A 19,588-nucleotide genomic window follows, 5' to 3' on the forward strand; every position below is an offset into this window, starting at 1 on the left:
TGATTACAGCCTTGAGCCTTCTTGCATACAACCTTGGCACATAGTTTCTCCCATTCTTCTCCCATATCTCCCAGAGATATTTGATCAGGTTCAAGTCCGGGATCTGGCTGGGCCACTCAAGGACATTAAGAGACTTGTCCAGAAGCCACTCCTGCGTTGTCTTGGCTGTGTGCTTCAAGCGGTCTGAATACTTTCCGAAGGTCTAATACAGTGGAAATTACAACACAAGATATATAAAATGGCTGAGTATATTCACAGTCCCCTTTGTGCATTAAGGTGTTCTTTTATATTGTTTGTATTGCCAGTTTGAGTTACCTGGGGTGGCAGAGAGTTCCATGCAGTCATGGATCAATTAAATACTCTGCATTTCCCAGCCTCTATTCTGGACCTGGGGACTTTGAAGAGACCTCTGGTTGCATGTCTTGTACAGATCAGTGTCCAAACTATGTGCCAACTGCTTGAACAGGCAGTTTGGCACCTTCACCACCTCAATTATTATAATTTTTAAGACCAAATTATTTTTTACAATGACGGCCTAGGAACAGTGGGTTAACTGCCTTGTTCAGTGGCGGAACGACAGATTTTTACCCTGTCAGCTCGGGGATTCAATCCACTAACCTTTCGGTTACTGGCCCAACGCTCTAACCACTAGGCTGCCTGCCGCCCCCATCAATACCTCGCACAAAGACGAATAGTGAAGCAGTTTCAGCACCACAATGGACGTAACTTGGATCTTTCTTAATGTGAGGCCTACACAGCAAAGCCATTGGTTAGGCATCACATAAAAATGTTTTTGATCAGCTAGGGCAGAGCAGGCTGGGGCTCATGGTTGGAATATCCATTACAGTGTGCAATGCAGCCTAGTTGAAATTGCACCATGCCAGCAGCTATTTTAGAAATATAATGTTGCTCTGTGCTTCTCCGAGCATGCACTTCGTAGCCTATAGTCTACAGTGGGGCAAAAAAGTATTTAGTCAGCCACCAATTGTGCAAGTTCTCCCACTTAAAAAGATGAGAGAGGCCTGTAATTTTCATCATAGGTACACTTCAACTATGACAGACAAAATTAGAAGAAAAAAATCCCGAAAATCACATTGTAGGATTTCTAATGAATTTATTTGCAAATTACAAACAAGCAAGATTTATGGCTCTCACAGACCTGTAACTTCTTCTTTAAGAGGCTCCTCAGTCCTCCACTCGTTACCTGTATTAATGGCACCTGTTTGAACTTGTTATCAGTATAAAAGACACCTGTCCACAACCTCAAACAGTCACACTCCAAACTCCACTATGGCCAAGACCAAAGAGCTGTCAAAGGACACCAGAAACAAAATTGTAGACCTGCACCAGGCTGGGAAGACTGAATCTGCAATAGGTAAGCAGCTTGGTTTGAAGAAATCAACTGTGGGAACAATTATTAGGAAATGGAAGACATACAAGACCACTGATAATCTCCCTCGATCTGGGACTCCACTCAAGATCTCACCCCGTGGGCTCAAAATGATCACAAGAACGGTGAGCAATAATCCCAGAACCATGCGGATGGACCTAGTGAATGACCTGCAGAGAGCTGGGACCAAAGTAACAAAGCCTACCATCAGTAACACACTACACCGCCAGGGACTCAAATCCTGCGGTGCCAGACGTGTCCCCCTGCTTAAGCCAGTACATGTCCAGGCCCATCTGAAGTTTGCTAGAGAGCATTTGGATGATCCAGAAGAAGATTGGGAGAATGTCATATGGTCAGATGAAACCAAAATATAACTTTTTCGAAAAAACTCAACTCGTCGTGTTTGGAGGACAAAGAATGCTGAGTTGCATCCAAAGAGCACCATACATACTGTGAAGCATGGGGGTGGAAACATCATGCTTTGGGGCTGTTTTTCTGCAATGAGACCAGGACGACTGATCCGTGTAAAGGAAAGAATGAATGGGGCCATGTATCGTGAGATTTTGAGTGAAAACCTCCTTCCATCAGCAAGGGCATTGAAGATGAAACGTGGCTGGGTCTTTCAGCATGACAATGATCCCAAACACACCGCCCGGGCTACGAAGGAGTGGCTTCGTAAGAAGCATTTCAAGGTCCTGGAATGGCCTCTCCAGTTTCCAGATTTCATCCCCACAGAAAATCTTTGGAGGGAGGTGAAAGTCCATGTTGCCCAGCAACAGCCCCAAAACATCACTGCTCTAGAGGAGATCTGCATGTAGGAATGGGCCAAAATACCAGCAAGAGTGTGTGAAAACCTTGTGAAGACTTACAGAAAACGTTTAACCTCTGTCATTGCCAACAAAGGGTATATAACAAAGTATTGAGTTAAACTTTTGTTATTGACCATATACTTATTTTGCACCATAATTTGCAAATAAATTCATAAAAAATCCTACAATGTGATTTTCTGGATTTTTTTTTTCATTTTGTCTGTCATAGTTGAAGTGTACCTATGATGAAAATTACAGGTCTCGCTCATCTTTTTAAGTGGGAGAACTTGCACAATTGGTGGCTGACTAAATACTTTTTTGCCCCACTCTATGTATCATTTGATTGAGACCACACTAAATAGCCTTTAGGCACACTTTGTATTGCATGCCCAGCAGAGAATCAGAGATGAGGGACAGTATCGGGCACACATCAATATATAGCCTAATAAGCAAATCATTCTAAAACACTGAGCAATATAGACATTTCATTAATTGCAAATTGCATGACCATCCCCTGGATGAGATTTAAAAAAATAAAAATAAATACTAAACCCTCCACTTGACTGAAATTAAAATTACATTACCCTCCCCCATTTTCCTCCAGGTATCCATTACGCATATTTAGATCCATCTCTGAATTAGACCATTTCATCCACTTATAAAAACACAACATCGCTATCAAAAAATCTGATTGGAGATATGGACTACCTTGCTAGCATACAGTCAGTGCTCTGCCTGTCCTTTCCAACCTCCTTGCTCTGCTTGCTCAGCCTGTCCGGTTCTTGGGAGTTTTTCACTTTAAATCACTTCACCTGACGGCCATATTGCCGGTTGCCCGGCAACTGTTATTTTACATCATCACCCTCCCAGAGGGTTCTATATTTGACAGGTTCACATAACTCAGCCGCTCGGTCGCTCGTTCGGGGGAAGTTCATAGTCCTCTACTGGTTTCCGTGACGTTTCTACAGTACTACCGTTGCCAGAGGCGATGGAGAGGCTGCACTGGTTTATTACTGGAAGTCAGTCGCCATAGTGATGCTTCATTGGCAGGTACCAAACACACCCCAGCCTCCTCAGCCATACAAGCGTATCATTGAGTATCCCAAACTCCCTGTTATAACCCTGCACTAAAGCCCCCCCAGCATCTCTATTCCCTGTGACCTAGGGTTGAACCGGGTTAGTAAGATTTATCGGGATTTCCCACCCAAACCCACTCCTCTTTCCCGGATAAATAAGAGAAAGTGGTAAATTATAAAACAAAATATTTTTATGAACTGCATGGCGTGAAATGGAACTGTTAAATTATTTGCAATGTCTAAATCTGGCTTCTCTAAGGCCTTATCTTTGCTCTCTGTGTGATCAATCATCAACGCTCAGGTTGGGGACAGACATCCAATCTCAGTATGGAGTGCAGTTCACAATGCATGTAGACCTATCATCTCATCATGGTAACATTTTTCTTGTGACAGGCCTAAATTTGCTGCAGCATATGCTACAGTATTATAAGGACTGAATGTGCTTCTAATTTACACATCTCCATCTGGAGATCATTTTCTAATTGTAAAGATTTTTTTTAAATTGCCTCTGCAGAGTTTTAAAAGTCTATCACTCGAATATCGCTGCTTTAAATCAGGGGTGTCAAACTCATTCCATGGAGAGCCTAGTCTCTGCAGGTTTTTGTTTTTTAAGACCTTGACAACCAGGTGTGGGGAGTTCCTTACTAATTACTGACCTTATTTCATCAATCAAGTACAAGGGTGGAGCAAAAACCTACAGACACTCAGCCCTGAGTTTAGCACATTTGCTTTGTGAGCACTCTCTTGCAGTCTTTCTCTCTCTTCATCAATTCCATTCAAACTGCATCCAAGATAGATAATCCTCTTCAAGATTGACATACAGTGCATTCAGAAAGTATTCAGACCCCTTCCCCTTGTCCACATTTTGTTAACGTTACAGCCTTATTCGAAAAATAGACTAAATACACATGTTTACTCATCAATCTACACACAACGACATAGTAAAAACAGGTTTTTAGAAAGGTTTTAAAATGTATTATTTACATAAGTAATCAGACCCTTTGCTGTGAGACTTGAAAGTGAGCTCAGGTGCATCCTGTTTTCATTGATCATCCTTGAGATGTTTCTACAACATGACTCTATAAGGTCCCACAGAGCTGAAACCAAGCCATTAGGTTGAAGGAATTGTCTGTAGAGCTCTGAGACAGGATTGTGTTGTGGCACAGGTCTGGGGGAGGGTACCAAAAAATGTATGCAGCATTGAAGGTCCCAAAGAACACAGTAGCCTCCATCATTCTTAAATGAAAGAGGTTTAGAACCACCAAGACTTTTCGTAGAGCTGGCCGCCCAGCCAAACTGAGCAATCGGGGGAGAAAGGCCTTGGTCAGAGAGGTGACCATGAACCCAAACAGAACTCCAGGAATCATCTGTGGAGATGTGCGAACCTTCCAGAAGGACAACAATCTGTGCAGCACTCCACCAATCTGGCTTTTATGGTAGTATGGCCAGAGAGAAGCCACTCCTCGCACCATGAGAAACAAGAATCTCTGGTCTGAAGAAACCAAGATTGAACTCTTTGGCCTGAATGCCAAGCGTCACGCCTGGAGGAAACCTGACACAATCACTAAGGTGAAGCATGGTGGTGGCAGCATCATGCTGTGGGGATGTTTGTCAGCGGCAGGGATGGGAGAATAGTAAGGATCGAGGCAAAGATTAATGGAGCAAAGTACAGAGAGATCCTTGACGAAAACCTGCTCCAGAGCACTCAGGACCTCAGACTGGTGCGAAGGTTCACCTTCCGACAGGACGACTCAAAGCACACAGCCTAGACAACACAAGAGTGACTTCGTGACAAGTCTCTGAATGTCTTTGAGTGGCCCAGCCAGAGCCCAGACGTGAACCCGATCAAACATCTCTGGACAGACTAGCTGTGAAATAGCTGAAAAAAGCTGTGCGGCAACGCTCTCCATCCAACCTGACAGAGCTTGAGAGGATCTTCAGAGAAGGTGCTTCATCAAAGTACTGAGTATAGGGTCTGAATACATACAGTTGAAGTCAGAAGTTTCCATGCACTTAAATGTTTCCAACAATTGTTTACAGACAGATTATTTCACTTATAATTCACTGTATCACAATTCCAGTGGGTCAGAAGTTTACATACACTAAAGACTGTGCCTTTAAATAGCTTGAAAAATTCCAGAAAATTATGTCATGGCTTTCTCTGCAAGCTCCCCGCAGTTGGCGTGCGAGTTTGAATTCAGCCAGGAGGGATTGTGCCAGCTCAGCGCTCCTGGTCTCCGGTGCGTCTCTTCGGCCCGGGTTATCCTGTGCCAGCTCTACGCACGGTATCTCCAGTTCTCCAGGAGAACCCAGTGCTGCCTGTTCCAGCTCCCTGCACGTGCCGGGCTAAAGTGGGCATGCAGCCAAAAGGAGAGGTGCACATGTTAAGCACCAGATCTCCAGTGTTCCCCCACAGCCCGGTTCGACTTGTGCCTGCGCTCGGGAGGTGCCGGGCTAAAGTGGGCATAAAGCCTGGAAGAGTGGTGCCAGGGATAAGCACCAGATCTCCAGTGCTCCCCCACATCCTGGTTCATCCTGTGCCTGCTCCCAGAACCAGGCCTCCTGTATGTCTCCCCAGCCTGGTGGGCCCTGTGGCAGCCCCACGCACCAGGCTGTCTATACGTCTCCTCCCATCAGTGAGAATCCACAGTCCGGGGCCCGCAACGAGGGTTCCCAGTCCGGTGCCCGCAACGAGGGTTCCCAGTCCGGGGCCCGGAACGAGGGTCCCCAGTCCGGGGCTCGCAGCGAGGGTGCCCAGTCCGGGGCCCGGAACGAGGGTCCCCAGTCCGGGGCTCGCAGCGAGGGTGCCCAGTCCGGGGCCCGGAACGAGGGTTCCCAGTCCGGTGCCCGCAACGAGGGTTCCCAGTCCGGGGCCCGGAACGAGGGTCCCCAGTCCGGGGCTCGCAGCGAGGGTGCCCAGTCCGGGGCCCGCAGCGAGGGTGCCCAGTCCAGGGCCTGCAGCGAGGGTCCCCAATTTTCATAGAGCACAAAGGAATTATAAGTATAAAAGATCGGTGAACAATCCAGCTACAAACTGGTCCGTTTGTTACAACTTGGGGAAGCTCATGGGAGACTGTGTGGCCACATTACCATAATGCTGTTTATATAATAGCCTCAGATATGAGGTTTACATCTATTTGTTGTATAAGATGAATGATACTGTTTGTAAAATTGTGTAATATGATTTTGGACTGTTTAATGAAGCAAAATACAATTCCCTTTTGACTTGAACTAAATCAGAGGACCGCCCCTGAGCCCAGTTAGGGTCAGGCATCCTGCGACAGCCCCTTTTCTGCAATTCCGAATAAAACTCAACTATCACCAGACCATGTTTTTCTCCATTAGGAGAGGACAAAGGTTGTAGACCATTGCTGAATCTTTTAACAATACCACGTGCTTAAACTCTTGGACTATCGATACCGACAGAATAAGAACAAGTCTTTGATATTAATTACTATACTGCAGCTAGGAATTCGGGATCATTGAGAAGAACGACAACCGCCAAAACATCCATTCTATATCAAACTAATGAATGTCACTCTGAACTATCCCCTCTAACCAATGTCGCTCTGAACTATCCCCTCTAACCAACCTAGAGAGAGAGAGAGAGAGGACAAAACTCTCCAACAGAAACAAACTTTTCAACAGCGATCAAGATGACACACTGAGCGTAAATATATATATTGATTGCAATTGTTCCCGAATGAGTGAGCGTTCATGTGCAAAGGATTAGCATGTCAATTGTTATAATTATCAACTTTGTAGTGTCTCATCTCAGTTGACCCCCCACTTCCCCTTTTGTCTAACAAGCCGCGATGCTGGTTTAGCCCACTAGGGCACATTCCCATATCATTTCTTGTAACCACATTTACCATGTTTGTTTGTTTATGCATTTCTGTGAATTACTTAGTTTGTAATAAATAAATGATTTAAGACAATTGATGTATGGATGACTCATAGTGAAGACTGGGTTCGTGCAGATAAGCAACAATTTACGACGTTTGGAGTGAGACTAATGTGAGGAAAAGTAAATAATTCGAAGACTAATTGATCAGATAAAATATCTGAAAAGTTATTTTAAGAAATGATAACTTTGTAATCTGAATATTTTTCCTTGGTTTCCCCGACTTCCTAGTTAATTACAGTTACATGATTGATCAGTTCATCGCGTAATACTAATTACAGAGAATCTTTGATAAAAACTATAAGTCTTCAATTTAATGATAGTAAAGACACGACACATAGTAACAGGGACAACTCAATGTACTGGGTTACCATTGTTTTCAATAGAATGGCTCCAGATCTGTTCTTCCATGTATGAGTTGGGCTGGGCGATATATATTGTGAATACCGGTATACTGATATTGATCCACATACCGTTATGGATTTTTACAACATCGTCTATAAAGGTACTTTTATACAGTGCTAAGTAAATGAAAGTAAAACAAATTGGACAACCTAAGTTTGGTTGAAAATTAAACCGTCAGATTGGAGAAAGCCTATTAAAATCACTTATATATTATATTTTGGCCATATCGTCTAACCCTTTGTATGAGTGTTAAAATAGATCAACAGCAAAAGTCACAGCCGAGGGATAGATGTATTCATTAACCAGCTCACGAGATGGCCATTCTTGTCTCCTGTAGATGTTCTATTTAGAGAGCATGTCCTGCTAGCACCGCGGCCACACACACACACAACAGGCACAGCTTGAATAATGACTGGTACTTCTCCCTGCGTGACATAGTCTGCCACTATGAATCGGCTGCTGCCCGCCTTCGCTCGCTCTCTCTCTCTCTCTCTCTCTCTCTCTCCTCTCTCTCTCTCTCTCTCTCTCTCTCTCTCTCTCTCTCTCTCTCTCTGTCTCTCTCTCTCTCTGTCTCTCTCTCTCTCTCTCCCTCTCTCTCTCTCTCTCTCTCTCTCTGCTGTCTGCTCTGTCTCTCTCTCTCTCTCTCTCTCTCTCTGTCTGTCTCTGTCTCTCTCTCTCTCTCTCTCTCTCCTCTCTCTCTCTCTCTCTGCTCTCTCTCTCTCTCTCTCTCTCTCTCTCTCTCTCTCTCTCTCTCTCTCTCTCTCTCTCTCTCTCTCTCTCTCTCTCTCTCTTTCTCTACCTCTCAGTCATGTTGCCTTGCAAACTGTTGTTGTGACAGCCTGGGTCCTTTACTGTGACCACTGTCTATAGATCAGATTATTTTATGGCTTGTAGTGTACAGTACACTCTAATATCAACTGAAGACATCAATATCCAATTATAGTTTTCCCCCTCATCTGTCAGAGATAGCTTGAACCAGGGCTCTCCAACCCTGTTCCTGGAGAGCTACCCTCCTCTAGATCTTTTGCTCGATTATGGTTGGAAACTTGGGAAGGACACATCAGTAATAATTTCACTGTTAGTTTACACCTGTGGTTTACGAAGCATTTGACAAATACAATTTACATCTATTTTGATTTGATTTGAAGTAAACTCAGCAAAAAAAGAAATGTCCTCTCACTGTCAACTGCGTTTATTTTCAGAAAACTTAACATGTGTAAATATTTGTATGAACATAACAAGATTCAACAACTGAGACACAAACTGAACAAGTTCCACAGACATGTGACTAACAGAAATGGAATAATGTGTACCTGAACAAGGGGGGGGGGTTCAGTCATGGACTGCACCAGATTCGCCAGTTCTTGCTGTGAGATGTTACCCCACTCTTCCACCATTTCTGGGGGGACATATTTGGGGGAATGGCCCTCACCCTCACCCTCAGATCTAACAGGTCCCAGACGTGCTCAATGGGATTGAGATCTGGGCTCTTCACTGGCCATGGCAGGGCACTGACATTCCTGTTTTGGAGGAAACCAAGCACAGAACGAGCAGTATGGCTGGTGGACTTGACATGCTGGAGGGTCGTGTCAGGATGAGCCTGCAGGAAGGGTACCACATGAGGGAGGAGAATGTCTTCCCTGTAACGCACAGCGTTGAGATTGTCTGCAATGACAACAAGCTCAGTCTGATGATGCTGTGACACACCGCCCCAGACACTCCACCTACAAATCGAACCCGCTCCAGAGTACAGGCCCTGGTGTAACGCTCATTCCTTTGAAGATAAAAGTGAATTTGACTATCACCCCTGGTGAGACAAAACCACAGCTCGTCAGTGAAGAGCACTTTTTGCCAGTCCTGTCTGGTCCAGCGACAGTGGGTTTGTGCCCATAGACGACGTTGTTGCCGGTGATGTCTGGTGAGGACCTGCCTTACAACAGGCCAACAAGCCCTCAGTCCAGCCTCTCTCAGCCTATTGCAGACAGTCTGAGCACTGATGGAGGGATGGTGCATTCCTAGTGTAACTCGGGCAGTTGTTGTTGCCATCCTGTACCTGTCCCGCAGGTGTGATGTTCGGATGTACCGATCCTGTGCAGGTGTTGTTACACGTGGTCTGCCACTGGGAGGACGATCAGCTGTCCGTCCTGTCTCCCTGTAGCACTGTTTTAGGTGTCTCACGGTACGGACATTGCAATTTATTTCCCTGGCCACATCTGCAGTCCTCATGCCTCCTTGCGGCATCCTTAAGGCACGTTCATGCAGATGAGCAGGGACCTAGGGCATCTTTCTTTTGGTGTTTTTCAGAGTCAGTAGAAAGGACTCTTTAGTGTCCTAAGTTTTCATAACTGTGACCTTAATTGCCTACCATCTGTAAGCTGTTAATGTCTTGACGACCATTCCACAGATGCATGTTCATTAATTGTTTATGGTTCATTGAACAAGTATGGGAAACAGTGTTTAAACCCTTTACAATGAAGATCTGTGAAGTTATTTGGATTTTTACGAATTATCTTTGAAAGACAGAGTCCTGAAAACAAAAGGACGGCAGGCAGACTTAGGGCCAGGAGCAGGCAGAGTGGTCAGGCAGGCGGGCTCAGAGTCAGGACAGGCAAGGGTCAAAACCAGGAGAGTGAGAAAAGAGAGACTGGGGAAAAGCAGGAGAAACAAAATGCTGGTTCACTTGACGAACTGGCCACAGACAAACAGAGAACACAGGTATAAGTGCCCAGAGGATAATGGGGAAGATGAGCAACACTTGGAGGGGGGTGGAGCCAAACATTGCTGCGGGGACTTGCTTCCATTCAGCCACAAGAGCATTAGTGAGGTCGGGCACTGACATTGGGCAATTAGGCCTGGCTCGCAGTCGATAAGGTTGAGGTCAGGGCGCTGTGCAGGCCAGTCAAGTTCTCCCACACCGGTCTCAACAATCCATTTTTGTATGGACCTCACTTTGTGCACAGGGGCATTGTCATGCTGAAAAAGGAAAGGGCCTTCCCCAAACTGTTGCCACAAAGTTGGAAGCACAGAAGTGTCTAGAATGTCATTGTTTGCTGTCGTGTTCTTGTGCTGACGTTTTTTCCAGAGGCTGTTTGGAACTCGGTAGTGAGTATTGCAACAACGACAGTCGATTTTCACACGCTACATGCTTCAGCACTCGGCAGTCCCGTTCTGTGAGCGTGTGTGGTCTACTACTTCACGGCTGAGCTGTTGTTGTTCCTAGATATTTCCACTTCTCAAGAACAGCACTTATAGTTGACCTGGGTAGCACTAGCAGGGCAGAAATTTGATGAACTGACTTGTTGGAAAGGTGGCATCCTATGAAGGTGCCACACTGAAAGTCACTGGGCTCTTCACCACGGGCCATTCTACTGCTAATTTTGCTATGGAGATTGCATGGCAGGGTGCTCGATTTAATACACCTGTCAGTAATGGGTGTGGCTGAAATAACCGAATCCACTAACCTCCGAGGTGGCAGTATCACAGGCCCGGTACCTTATCTATCTCTCCACTTCTGCCCTTCCTGGCTCTGCTCTACGCTCGTTATCCTCTTGCCAGCCCAGGGAGAGAGAGGTAGAGAGAGGTAGAGGTAGAGGTAGAGAGAGAGAGAGAGAGAGAGAGAGAGAGAAAAGACTTGTGATGGATAGATAACAGATGATGTCCATATGCTTCTTCATTTCAGGCTGACAGTTCAACAGTACATCGTAGTCCTGTAACGTGTCTGTCTAAGTGCATCGATAGGAGCAGTTGATCTGTGAAACCCTATTACATGAGAGACAATTGTTCATACTATACTGTCGGATACAGCACATACTTTATAACACCACAGGACGATAACCCAGACTCTTAGTGTGATTGAATATCCCTCAGAGATTTCAAGAAATAATCAAAACAATTCATCCCTAGACCGAAGAGTTTCAGGAGATGGTCAGTTTAGAATATTATTCCAGTGTGTATTTATTTAAACACACAGGTTTTAACCATCGGTCTGTCCTGCCGTCACAAGGGTGCAAGACTAAACAGTTGGTTATCCTTGTTTCACTGTGTTTGGATAGCCCTGTTTGGTTTGGGAGCCATGCTCGGCTGCTTTTAATACATTTAATTTGCAACTCAAAGCCTTGCGAGGGTACAGCCAGCTACCTGCTGCCTCACTGCATCTCACACAAATGAATGGCTTGTGTGTGTTTCACAGAAGGCAATAATATTAGTGTTCTTGGGGAGGAAATAAGGTTAAAAGGAATTTAGTGGAATACCAAAGTATGTAAGATTGTAATATCATAAGCCAAGAATGTTGTTGACTTCTAGACATTGATAGTTGGTTTGATCATCTATATTATATATACGCCATTTAACAGACACTTTTATCCAAACGACTTACAATTGTCATGTGTGCAGACATTTACGTTTGGTGGTCCTAGGAATCAAACCCACTACCCTCGTGCGACAAGCGCGACTGAGCTACAAAGTTGATAACTTCTACTCTGACAAACACGTTCAGCCACACAGTGAGAACTAGTCATTTACGTTGTTTGGATCTGCATTCGGATATCCAAGTACATGGTTTTAATGTGCTACTCTAGGTCAGTAGATTTCATTGCCACATTGTGCTACTCTAGGTCATTAGATTTCATTGCCACATTGTGCTACTCTAGGTAATTAGATTTCATTGCCACATTGTGCTACTCTAGGTCATTAGATTTCATTGCCACATTGTGCTACTCTAGATCATTAGATTTCATTGCCACATTGTGCTACTCTAGGTCATTAGATTTCATTGCCACATTGTGCTACTCTAGGTAATTAGATTCCATTGCCACATTGTGCTACTCTAGATCATTAGATTTCATTGCCACATTGTGCTACTCTAGATCATTAGATTTCATTGCCACATTGTGCTACTCTAGATCATTCGATTTCATTGCCACATTGTGCTACTCTAGATCATTAGATTTCATTGCCACATTGTGCTATTCTAGGTCATTAGATTTCATTGCCACATTGTGCTACTCTAGGTAATTAGATTCCATTGCCACATTGTGCTACTCTAGATCATTAGATTTCATTGCCACATTGTGCTACTCTAGATCATTAGATTTCATTGCCACATTGTGCTACTCTAGATCATTAGATTTCATTGCCACATTGTGCTACTCTAGATCATTAGATTTCATTGCCACATTGTGCCACTCTAGGTAATTAGATTTCATTGCCACATTGTGCTACTCTAGGTCTTTAGATTTCATTGCCACATTGTGCTACTCTAGGTCATTAGATTTCATTGCCACATTGTGCTACTCTAGGTCATTAGATTTCATTGCCACATTGTGCTACTCTAGGTCATTAGATTTCATTGCCACATTGTGCTACTCTAGATCATTCGATTTCATTGCCACATTGTGCTACTCTAGATCATTAGATGTAATTGCCACATTGTGCTACTCTAGGTCATTAGATTTCTTTGCCACATTGTGCTACTCTAGATCATTAGATTTCATTGCCACATTGTGCTACTCTTGGTAATTAGATTTCATTGCCACATTGTGCTACTCTAGGTCTTTAGATTTCATTGCCACATTGTGCTACTCTAGGTCATTAGATTTCATTGCCACATTGTGCTACTCTAGGTCATTAGATTTCATTGCCACATTGTGCTACTCTAGGTCATTAGATTTCATTGCCACATTGTGCTACTCTAGATCATTAGATGTAATTGCCACATTGTGCTACTCTAGGTCATTAGATTTCTTTGCCACATTGTGCTACTCTAGATCATTAGATTTCATTGCCACATTGTGCTACTCTAGGTAATTAGATTTCATTGCCACATTGTGCTACTCTAGGTCTTTAGATTTCATTGCCACATTGTGCTACTCTAGGTCATTAGATTTCATTGCCACATTGTGCTACTCTAGGTCATTAGATTTCATTGCCACATTGTGCTACTCTAGGTAATTAGATTTCATTGCCACATTGTGCTACTCTAGGTCATTAGATTTCATTGCCACATTGTGCTACTCTAGATCATTAGATTTCATTGCCACATTGTGCTACTCTAGGTCATTAGATTTCTTTGCCACATTGTGCTACTCTAGATCATTAGATTTCATTGCCACATTGTGCTACTCTTGGTAATTAGATTTCATTGCCACATTGTGCTACTCTAGGTCTTTAGATTTCATTGCCACATTGTGCTACTCTAGGTCATTAGATTTCATTGCCACATTGTGCTACTCTAGGTCATTAGATTTCATTGCCACATTGTGCTACTCTAGGTCATTAGATTTCATTGCCACATTGTGTTACTCTAGGTAATTAGATTTCATTGCCACATTGTGCTACTCTAGGTCATTAGATTTCATTGCCACATTGTGCTACTCTAGATCATTAGATGTAATTGCCACATTGTGCTACTCTAGATCAGTAGATTTCATTGCCACATTGTGCTACTCTAGGTAATTAGATTTCATTGCCACATTGTGTTACTCTAGGTAATTAGATTTCATTGCCACATTGTGCTACTCTAGGTCATTAGATTTCATTGCCACATTGTGCTACTCTAGGTAATTAGATTCCATTGCCACATTGTGCTACTCTAGATCAGTAGATTTCATTGCCACATTGTGCTACTCTAGGTAATTAGATTCCATTGCCACATTGTGCTACTCTAGGTAATTAGATTCCATTGCCACATTGTGCTACTCTAGATCAGTAGATTTCATTGCCACATTGTGCTACTCTAGATCAGTAGATTTCATTGCCACATTGTGCTACTCTAGGTAATTAGATTCCATTGCCACATTGTGCTACTCTAGGTAATTAGATTCCATTGCCACATTGTGCTACTCTAGATCAGTAGATTTCATTGCCACATTGTGCTACTCTAGGTCATTTGATTTCATTGCCACATTGTGCTACTCCAGATAAGTATATTTCATTGCCACATTGTGCTACTCTAGATCATTAGATTTCATTGCCACATTGTGCTACTCTAGGTCATTAGATTTCATTGCCACATTGTGCTACTCTAGATCAGTAGATTTCATTGCCACATTGTGCTACTCTGAAACGTGAGTTATCTCTATTAGGCATCAAGCTCAGTCTGACACTTCAGGTGAATAAAGCCAGGGGGGGTTATTTTCATTAACCGTCTGAAGTTCGAAACAGACCTCAATCGGGTTGATAATGATAATTTAAGTGTTGTGTGTGTTTGAGAGAGAGAGAGAGAGAGAGAGAGAGAGAGAGAGAGAGAGAGAGAGAGAGAGAGAGAGAGAGTATTGACTGTAATGGATAAATGAGGAGCAAGCTCAACTAATGTGTGTGTGCAGTGTGAGTCAAGCTGTGATCTGGTGCATGCTCATTCATATGCATACACGTTTTTCACAATTCCTGACATTTAATCTAAGTAAAAATTCCCTGTTTTAGGTCACTTAGGATCACCACTTTATTTTAAGAATGTGAAATGTCAGAATAATAGTAGAAAGAATGATTTACTTCAGCTTTTATTTCTTTCATCACATTCCCAGTGGGTCAGAAGTTTACATACACTCAATTAGTATTTGGTAACATTGCCTTTAAATTGTTTAACTTGGGTCTAACGTTTCGGGTAGCCTTCCACAAGCTTTCCACAATAAGCTGGGTGAATTTTGGCCCATTCGTCCTCACAGAGCAGGTTTTTAGGCCTCATTGCTCACACATGCTTTTTTTGTTCTGCCCACACATTTTCTATAGGATTGAGGTCAGGGCTTTGTGATGGCTACTCCAATACCTTGACTTTGTTGTCCTTAAGCAATTTTGCCACAACTTTGGAAGTATGCTTGGGGTCATTGTCCATATGGAAGACCCATTTGCGACTAAGCTTTAACTTCCTGACTGATGTCTTGAGATGTTGCTTCAATATATTCACATAATTTTCCACCCTCATTATGCCATCTATTTTGTGAAGTGCACCAGTCCCTCCTGCAGCAAAGCACCCCTACAACATGATGCTGCCACCCCAGTGCTTCACGTTTGGGATTGTGTTCTTCGGCTTGCAAGCCTCCCTCTTTTTCCACCAAACATAACGATGGTCATTATGGCCAAACAGTTCTGGTTTTGTTTTATCAGACAAGGGGACATTTCTCCAAAAAGTACGATCTTTGTCCCCATGTGCAGTTGCAAACCGTAGTTGGGCTTTTTTATGGCGGTTTTGGAGCAGCGGCTTCTTCCTTGCTGAGCGGCCTTTCAGGTTATGTTGATATTGAACTTGTTTTACTGTGGATATAGATACTTTTGTACCTGTTTCCTCCAGCATCTTCACAAGGTCCTTTGCTGTTGTTCTGGGATTGATTTGCACTTTTCGCACCAAAGTATGTTCATCTCTAGGAGACAGAACGCGTCTCCTTCCTGAGCGGTATGACGGCTGAGTGGTCCAATGGTGTTTATACTTGCATACTATTGTTTGCACAGATGAATGTGGTACTTTCAGGCATTTGGAAATTGCTCTCAAGGATGAACCAGACTTGTGGAGGTCTACAATTTTTTTCTGAGGTCTTGGCTGATTTTCTTTGATTTTCCCTTGATGTCAAGCAAGAGGCACTGAGTTTGAATGTAGGCCTTGAACGTAGGCCACAGGTACACCTCCAATTAACTAAAATAATGTCAATTAGCCTATCAGAAGCTTCTAAAGTCATGACATTATTTTCTGGAATTTTCCAAGCTGTTTAAAGGCACAGTCAACTTAGTGCATGTAAACGTCTGACCCACTGGAGCTGTGATACGGTGAATTATAAGTGAAATAATCTGCCTGTTAACAATTGTTAGAAAAATGACTAGTGTCATGCACAAAGTATGCACAAAGCAAAACTATAGTTGGTTAACAAAAAATGTGTGGAGTGGTTGAAAAACAAGTTTTAATGACTCCAAGCTAAGTGTATGTAAGCTTCTAACTTCAACTGTATATGTTATCTGGCTGACTTGAGTAATGTCTCTCCCTGCAGGAGATGACCCACTCCTGGCCTCCTCCCCTGACTGCCATCCACACTCCAGGCAAGGCTGAGCAGACCAAGTTCCCTATTCCCTCCAAGGTGAGTCCTAAAGCATATAGCTTACAATGACAACTACTACTACTACTATCACTACTACTATCACTAGTATTACTATCACAAATACCACTACTACTACTACTACTAATATCACTACTAATAATAATACCGCTACTCTCATTACTACTACTATCACAAATACTACTGTTAATAGTAATATCAGTATTACTAATATCACTACTACTACTACTACTACTATCACTACTATTACTACTATTATACCTACTGCAACTACTATTATCACTACTACTACTAGTACTACTAATTATAATAACGCTGCTGCAACTACTTTCTCTACTACTACTACTACTACTACTACTACTACTACTACTACTACTATTAATAGTGCTACAACTACTATCACTACTACTCCTACCACTACCACTACTATCAATACTACTACTGCTGCTTCTTAAACTACTACTACTATTACTACTACTACTACTGCTTCTTCTACTAATACTAATACTTACACTACCACTGCTACTACCACTACTACATATAACTACTAATACTATCACTACTACTAATATCACTACTACTATTACTACTATTTCTATTATCACCACTACTACTACTACTACTGCTACCACTACTTCTACTAGTACTACTGCTACTTCTACTAATACTATTACTGCTAGCACTAGTACTGCTGCTACTATTACTACTAATAATACTACTATCACTACTACCACTACTACTACTACTAATATCACTACTACTGCTGCTGCTGCTACTACTACCTCTACCACTACTACTACTACTATCAATACTACTACTACTGCTTCATCCACTAATACTACTACAAGTACATCTACTATCGCAAATTCTACTACTCCTACTATCAATACTACTAGTACTACTGCTACTATTACTTGTAATGCTACTAGTACTATCACTACTAATACTACTACTGCTGCTGCTACTACTACTATCACTACTTCTACTGCTACTACTACTACCACTACTACTACTAATGCTGCTGCTACTACTACTATAACTACTACTACTACTATTATTATTACCACTACTACTGCTTCTGCTGCTGCTACTACTACTACCTCTACCACTACTACTACTACTATCAATACTACTACTACAGCTTCATCCACTAATACTACTGCAACTACTACTAGTAGTACTACTACTGCTAATACTACTACTTGTACTGCTTATTCTACAAATATAACTACAACTACTACTACCACTGCTACTACTCATATCACTACTACTACTACTATCACTACTACCACTAGTATCACTATTGTTACTTCTACTTCTACTAGTACTATTGCTACTTCTACTAATAATATTACTTATGCTACTACTTCTACTGCTATCACTACTACTACTACTACTACTACTATCACACCAACTACTTCTACTACTACTACTACTACTACAAAACCTACTACTATTACTACTATCACTACTACTACTACTACTACTACTTCTAATATCACAAATGCTACTACTACTACTATCAATACTACTACTGCTGCTACTACTACTACTACTTGTTCTGCTACTAGTACTATCCCTACTAATACTACTACTTCTAATAATACTACTACTGCTGCTGCTACTACTACTAGCACTACTACTACTACTACTACTACTACTTTCACAAATACTACTACTACCACTACTACTACTACTGATGCTACTTCCACTACTAATACTACTAATACTATGACTGCTGCTATCACTACTACTACTTTCACAAATGCTACTACTGCCACTACTACTACTACCACTGCTGCTGCTGCTACTTCTATTACTGCTACTAATACTGCTATCACTACTACTACTACTATCAAAAATACTACTACTGCTACTACTATCACTACTACTAATACTACTATCCCTACTACTATACACTGATGCACCGATATGACCGATATCACATTTTTGGCTGATACCGATAACCAATATTTAAAATTGTAGCAGCCTTTTAAGCATTCTAGTACAGTTAAATTGCACACACACACAATTGGCCCAGCGTCGTCCAAGTTTGGACGGGGTAGGCCGTTATTGTAAATAATAATTTGTTCATAACTGACTTGACTAGTTAAGTTAAGGTTACACACACACACACACACACACACACACACACACACACACACACACACACACACACACACACACACACACACACACACACACACACACACACACACACACACACACACACACACACTGAGCAAAACGTTATTTTGTTGGCATTTACATATGTACCCATTACCAGTAAAACATAATCAAAATGTATTTCTTTCACTTACTTGCTGTGCTGTTTTGCTGTTCATTTGTTCAGTCGTTTCATTCTCAACCAGGATTTCTCATACTGTGGAGCTCCGTTTGGGTCTTTGCGTGTCAAAGACTACTATTTGACTTATCAAATAAGCTTGTTGACCAATCAGGACCTGAATATGACTGCACGTCACATAATAATTTAACACGTTCATACACTTTTACGTAGTTATTACACATTGATTACACTATCGTATTTCATCGAGTGAAGTATGCTATGATGCTGGTAAAGTTGTCTCGCGCACCTACAGTGCTGGTCATAAATAAAAGCTAGCCAACTCATGGATGCAAACAATGTTCTTCCCCAAAAACATTGCAAAACGACAATCTGTTTCAGGAGCTATAGTTAGCTCGTTAACTATATAGCTAGGTGTCATCATGTAAAATAACCCTAATTTATAAGACAGTTCTTATTTGATTAATGGTGGTCGGACGCATGTATGTTAAGCTACAATAAGGATTAGCCACAATAGTGGACTTTGCGGTTAGCCTTCAAAATAAAAGTATGTCATTGACAGTGATGCAAATTAATACAAATAGTAGAACTATGCCATAATGAATAGATCATGCTAAATGAGGTTGGAATGTTGTTATTTAAAATCAACAAAAGACAATAA

General features: G+C 42.3%; 1 protein-coding gene across 1 annotated transcript in view; it reads left to right on the forward strand.

Annotated features, from left to right (window-relative positions):
* Window positions 1-19,588, forward strand: part of aff2 (AF4/FMR2 family, member 2) — a 239,457-nt gene that overhangs the window by 74,163 nt on the left and 145,706 nt on the right. The window contains 1 exon segment of the mRNA XM_064972655.1: window positions 16,557-16,643. Within this exon segment, the coding sequence (XP_064828727.1) occupies window positions 16,557-16,643 (87 nt within the window).

Source organism: Oncorhynchus masou, chromosome 9, assembly GCF_036934945.1.
Source record: "Oncorhynchus masou masou isolate Uvic2021 chromosome 9, UVic_Omas_1.1, whole genome shotgun sequence".
In the NCBI taxonomy this organism is placed as follows: Eukaryota; Metazoa; Chordata; class Actinopteri; order Salmoniformes; family Salmonidae; genus Oncorhynchus; species Oncorhynchus masou.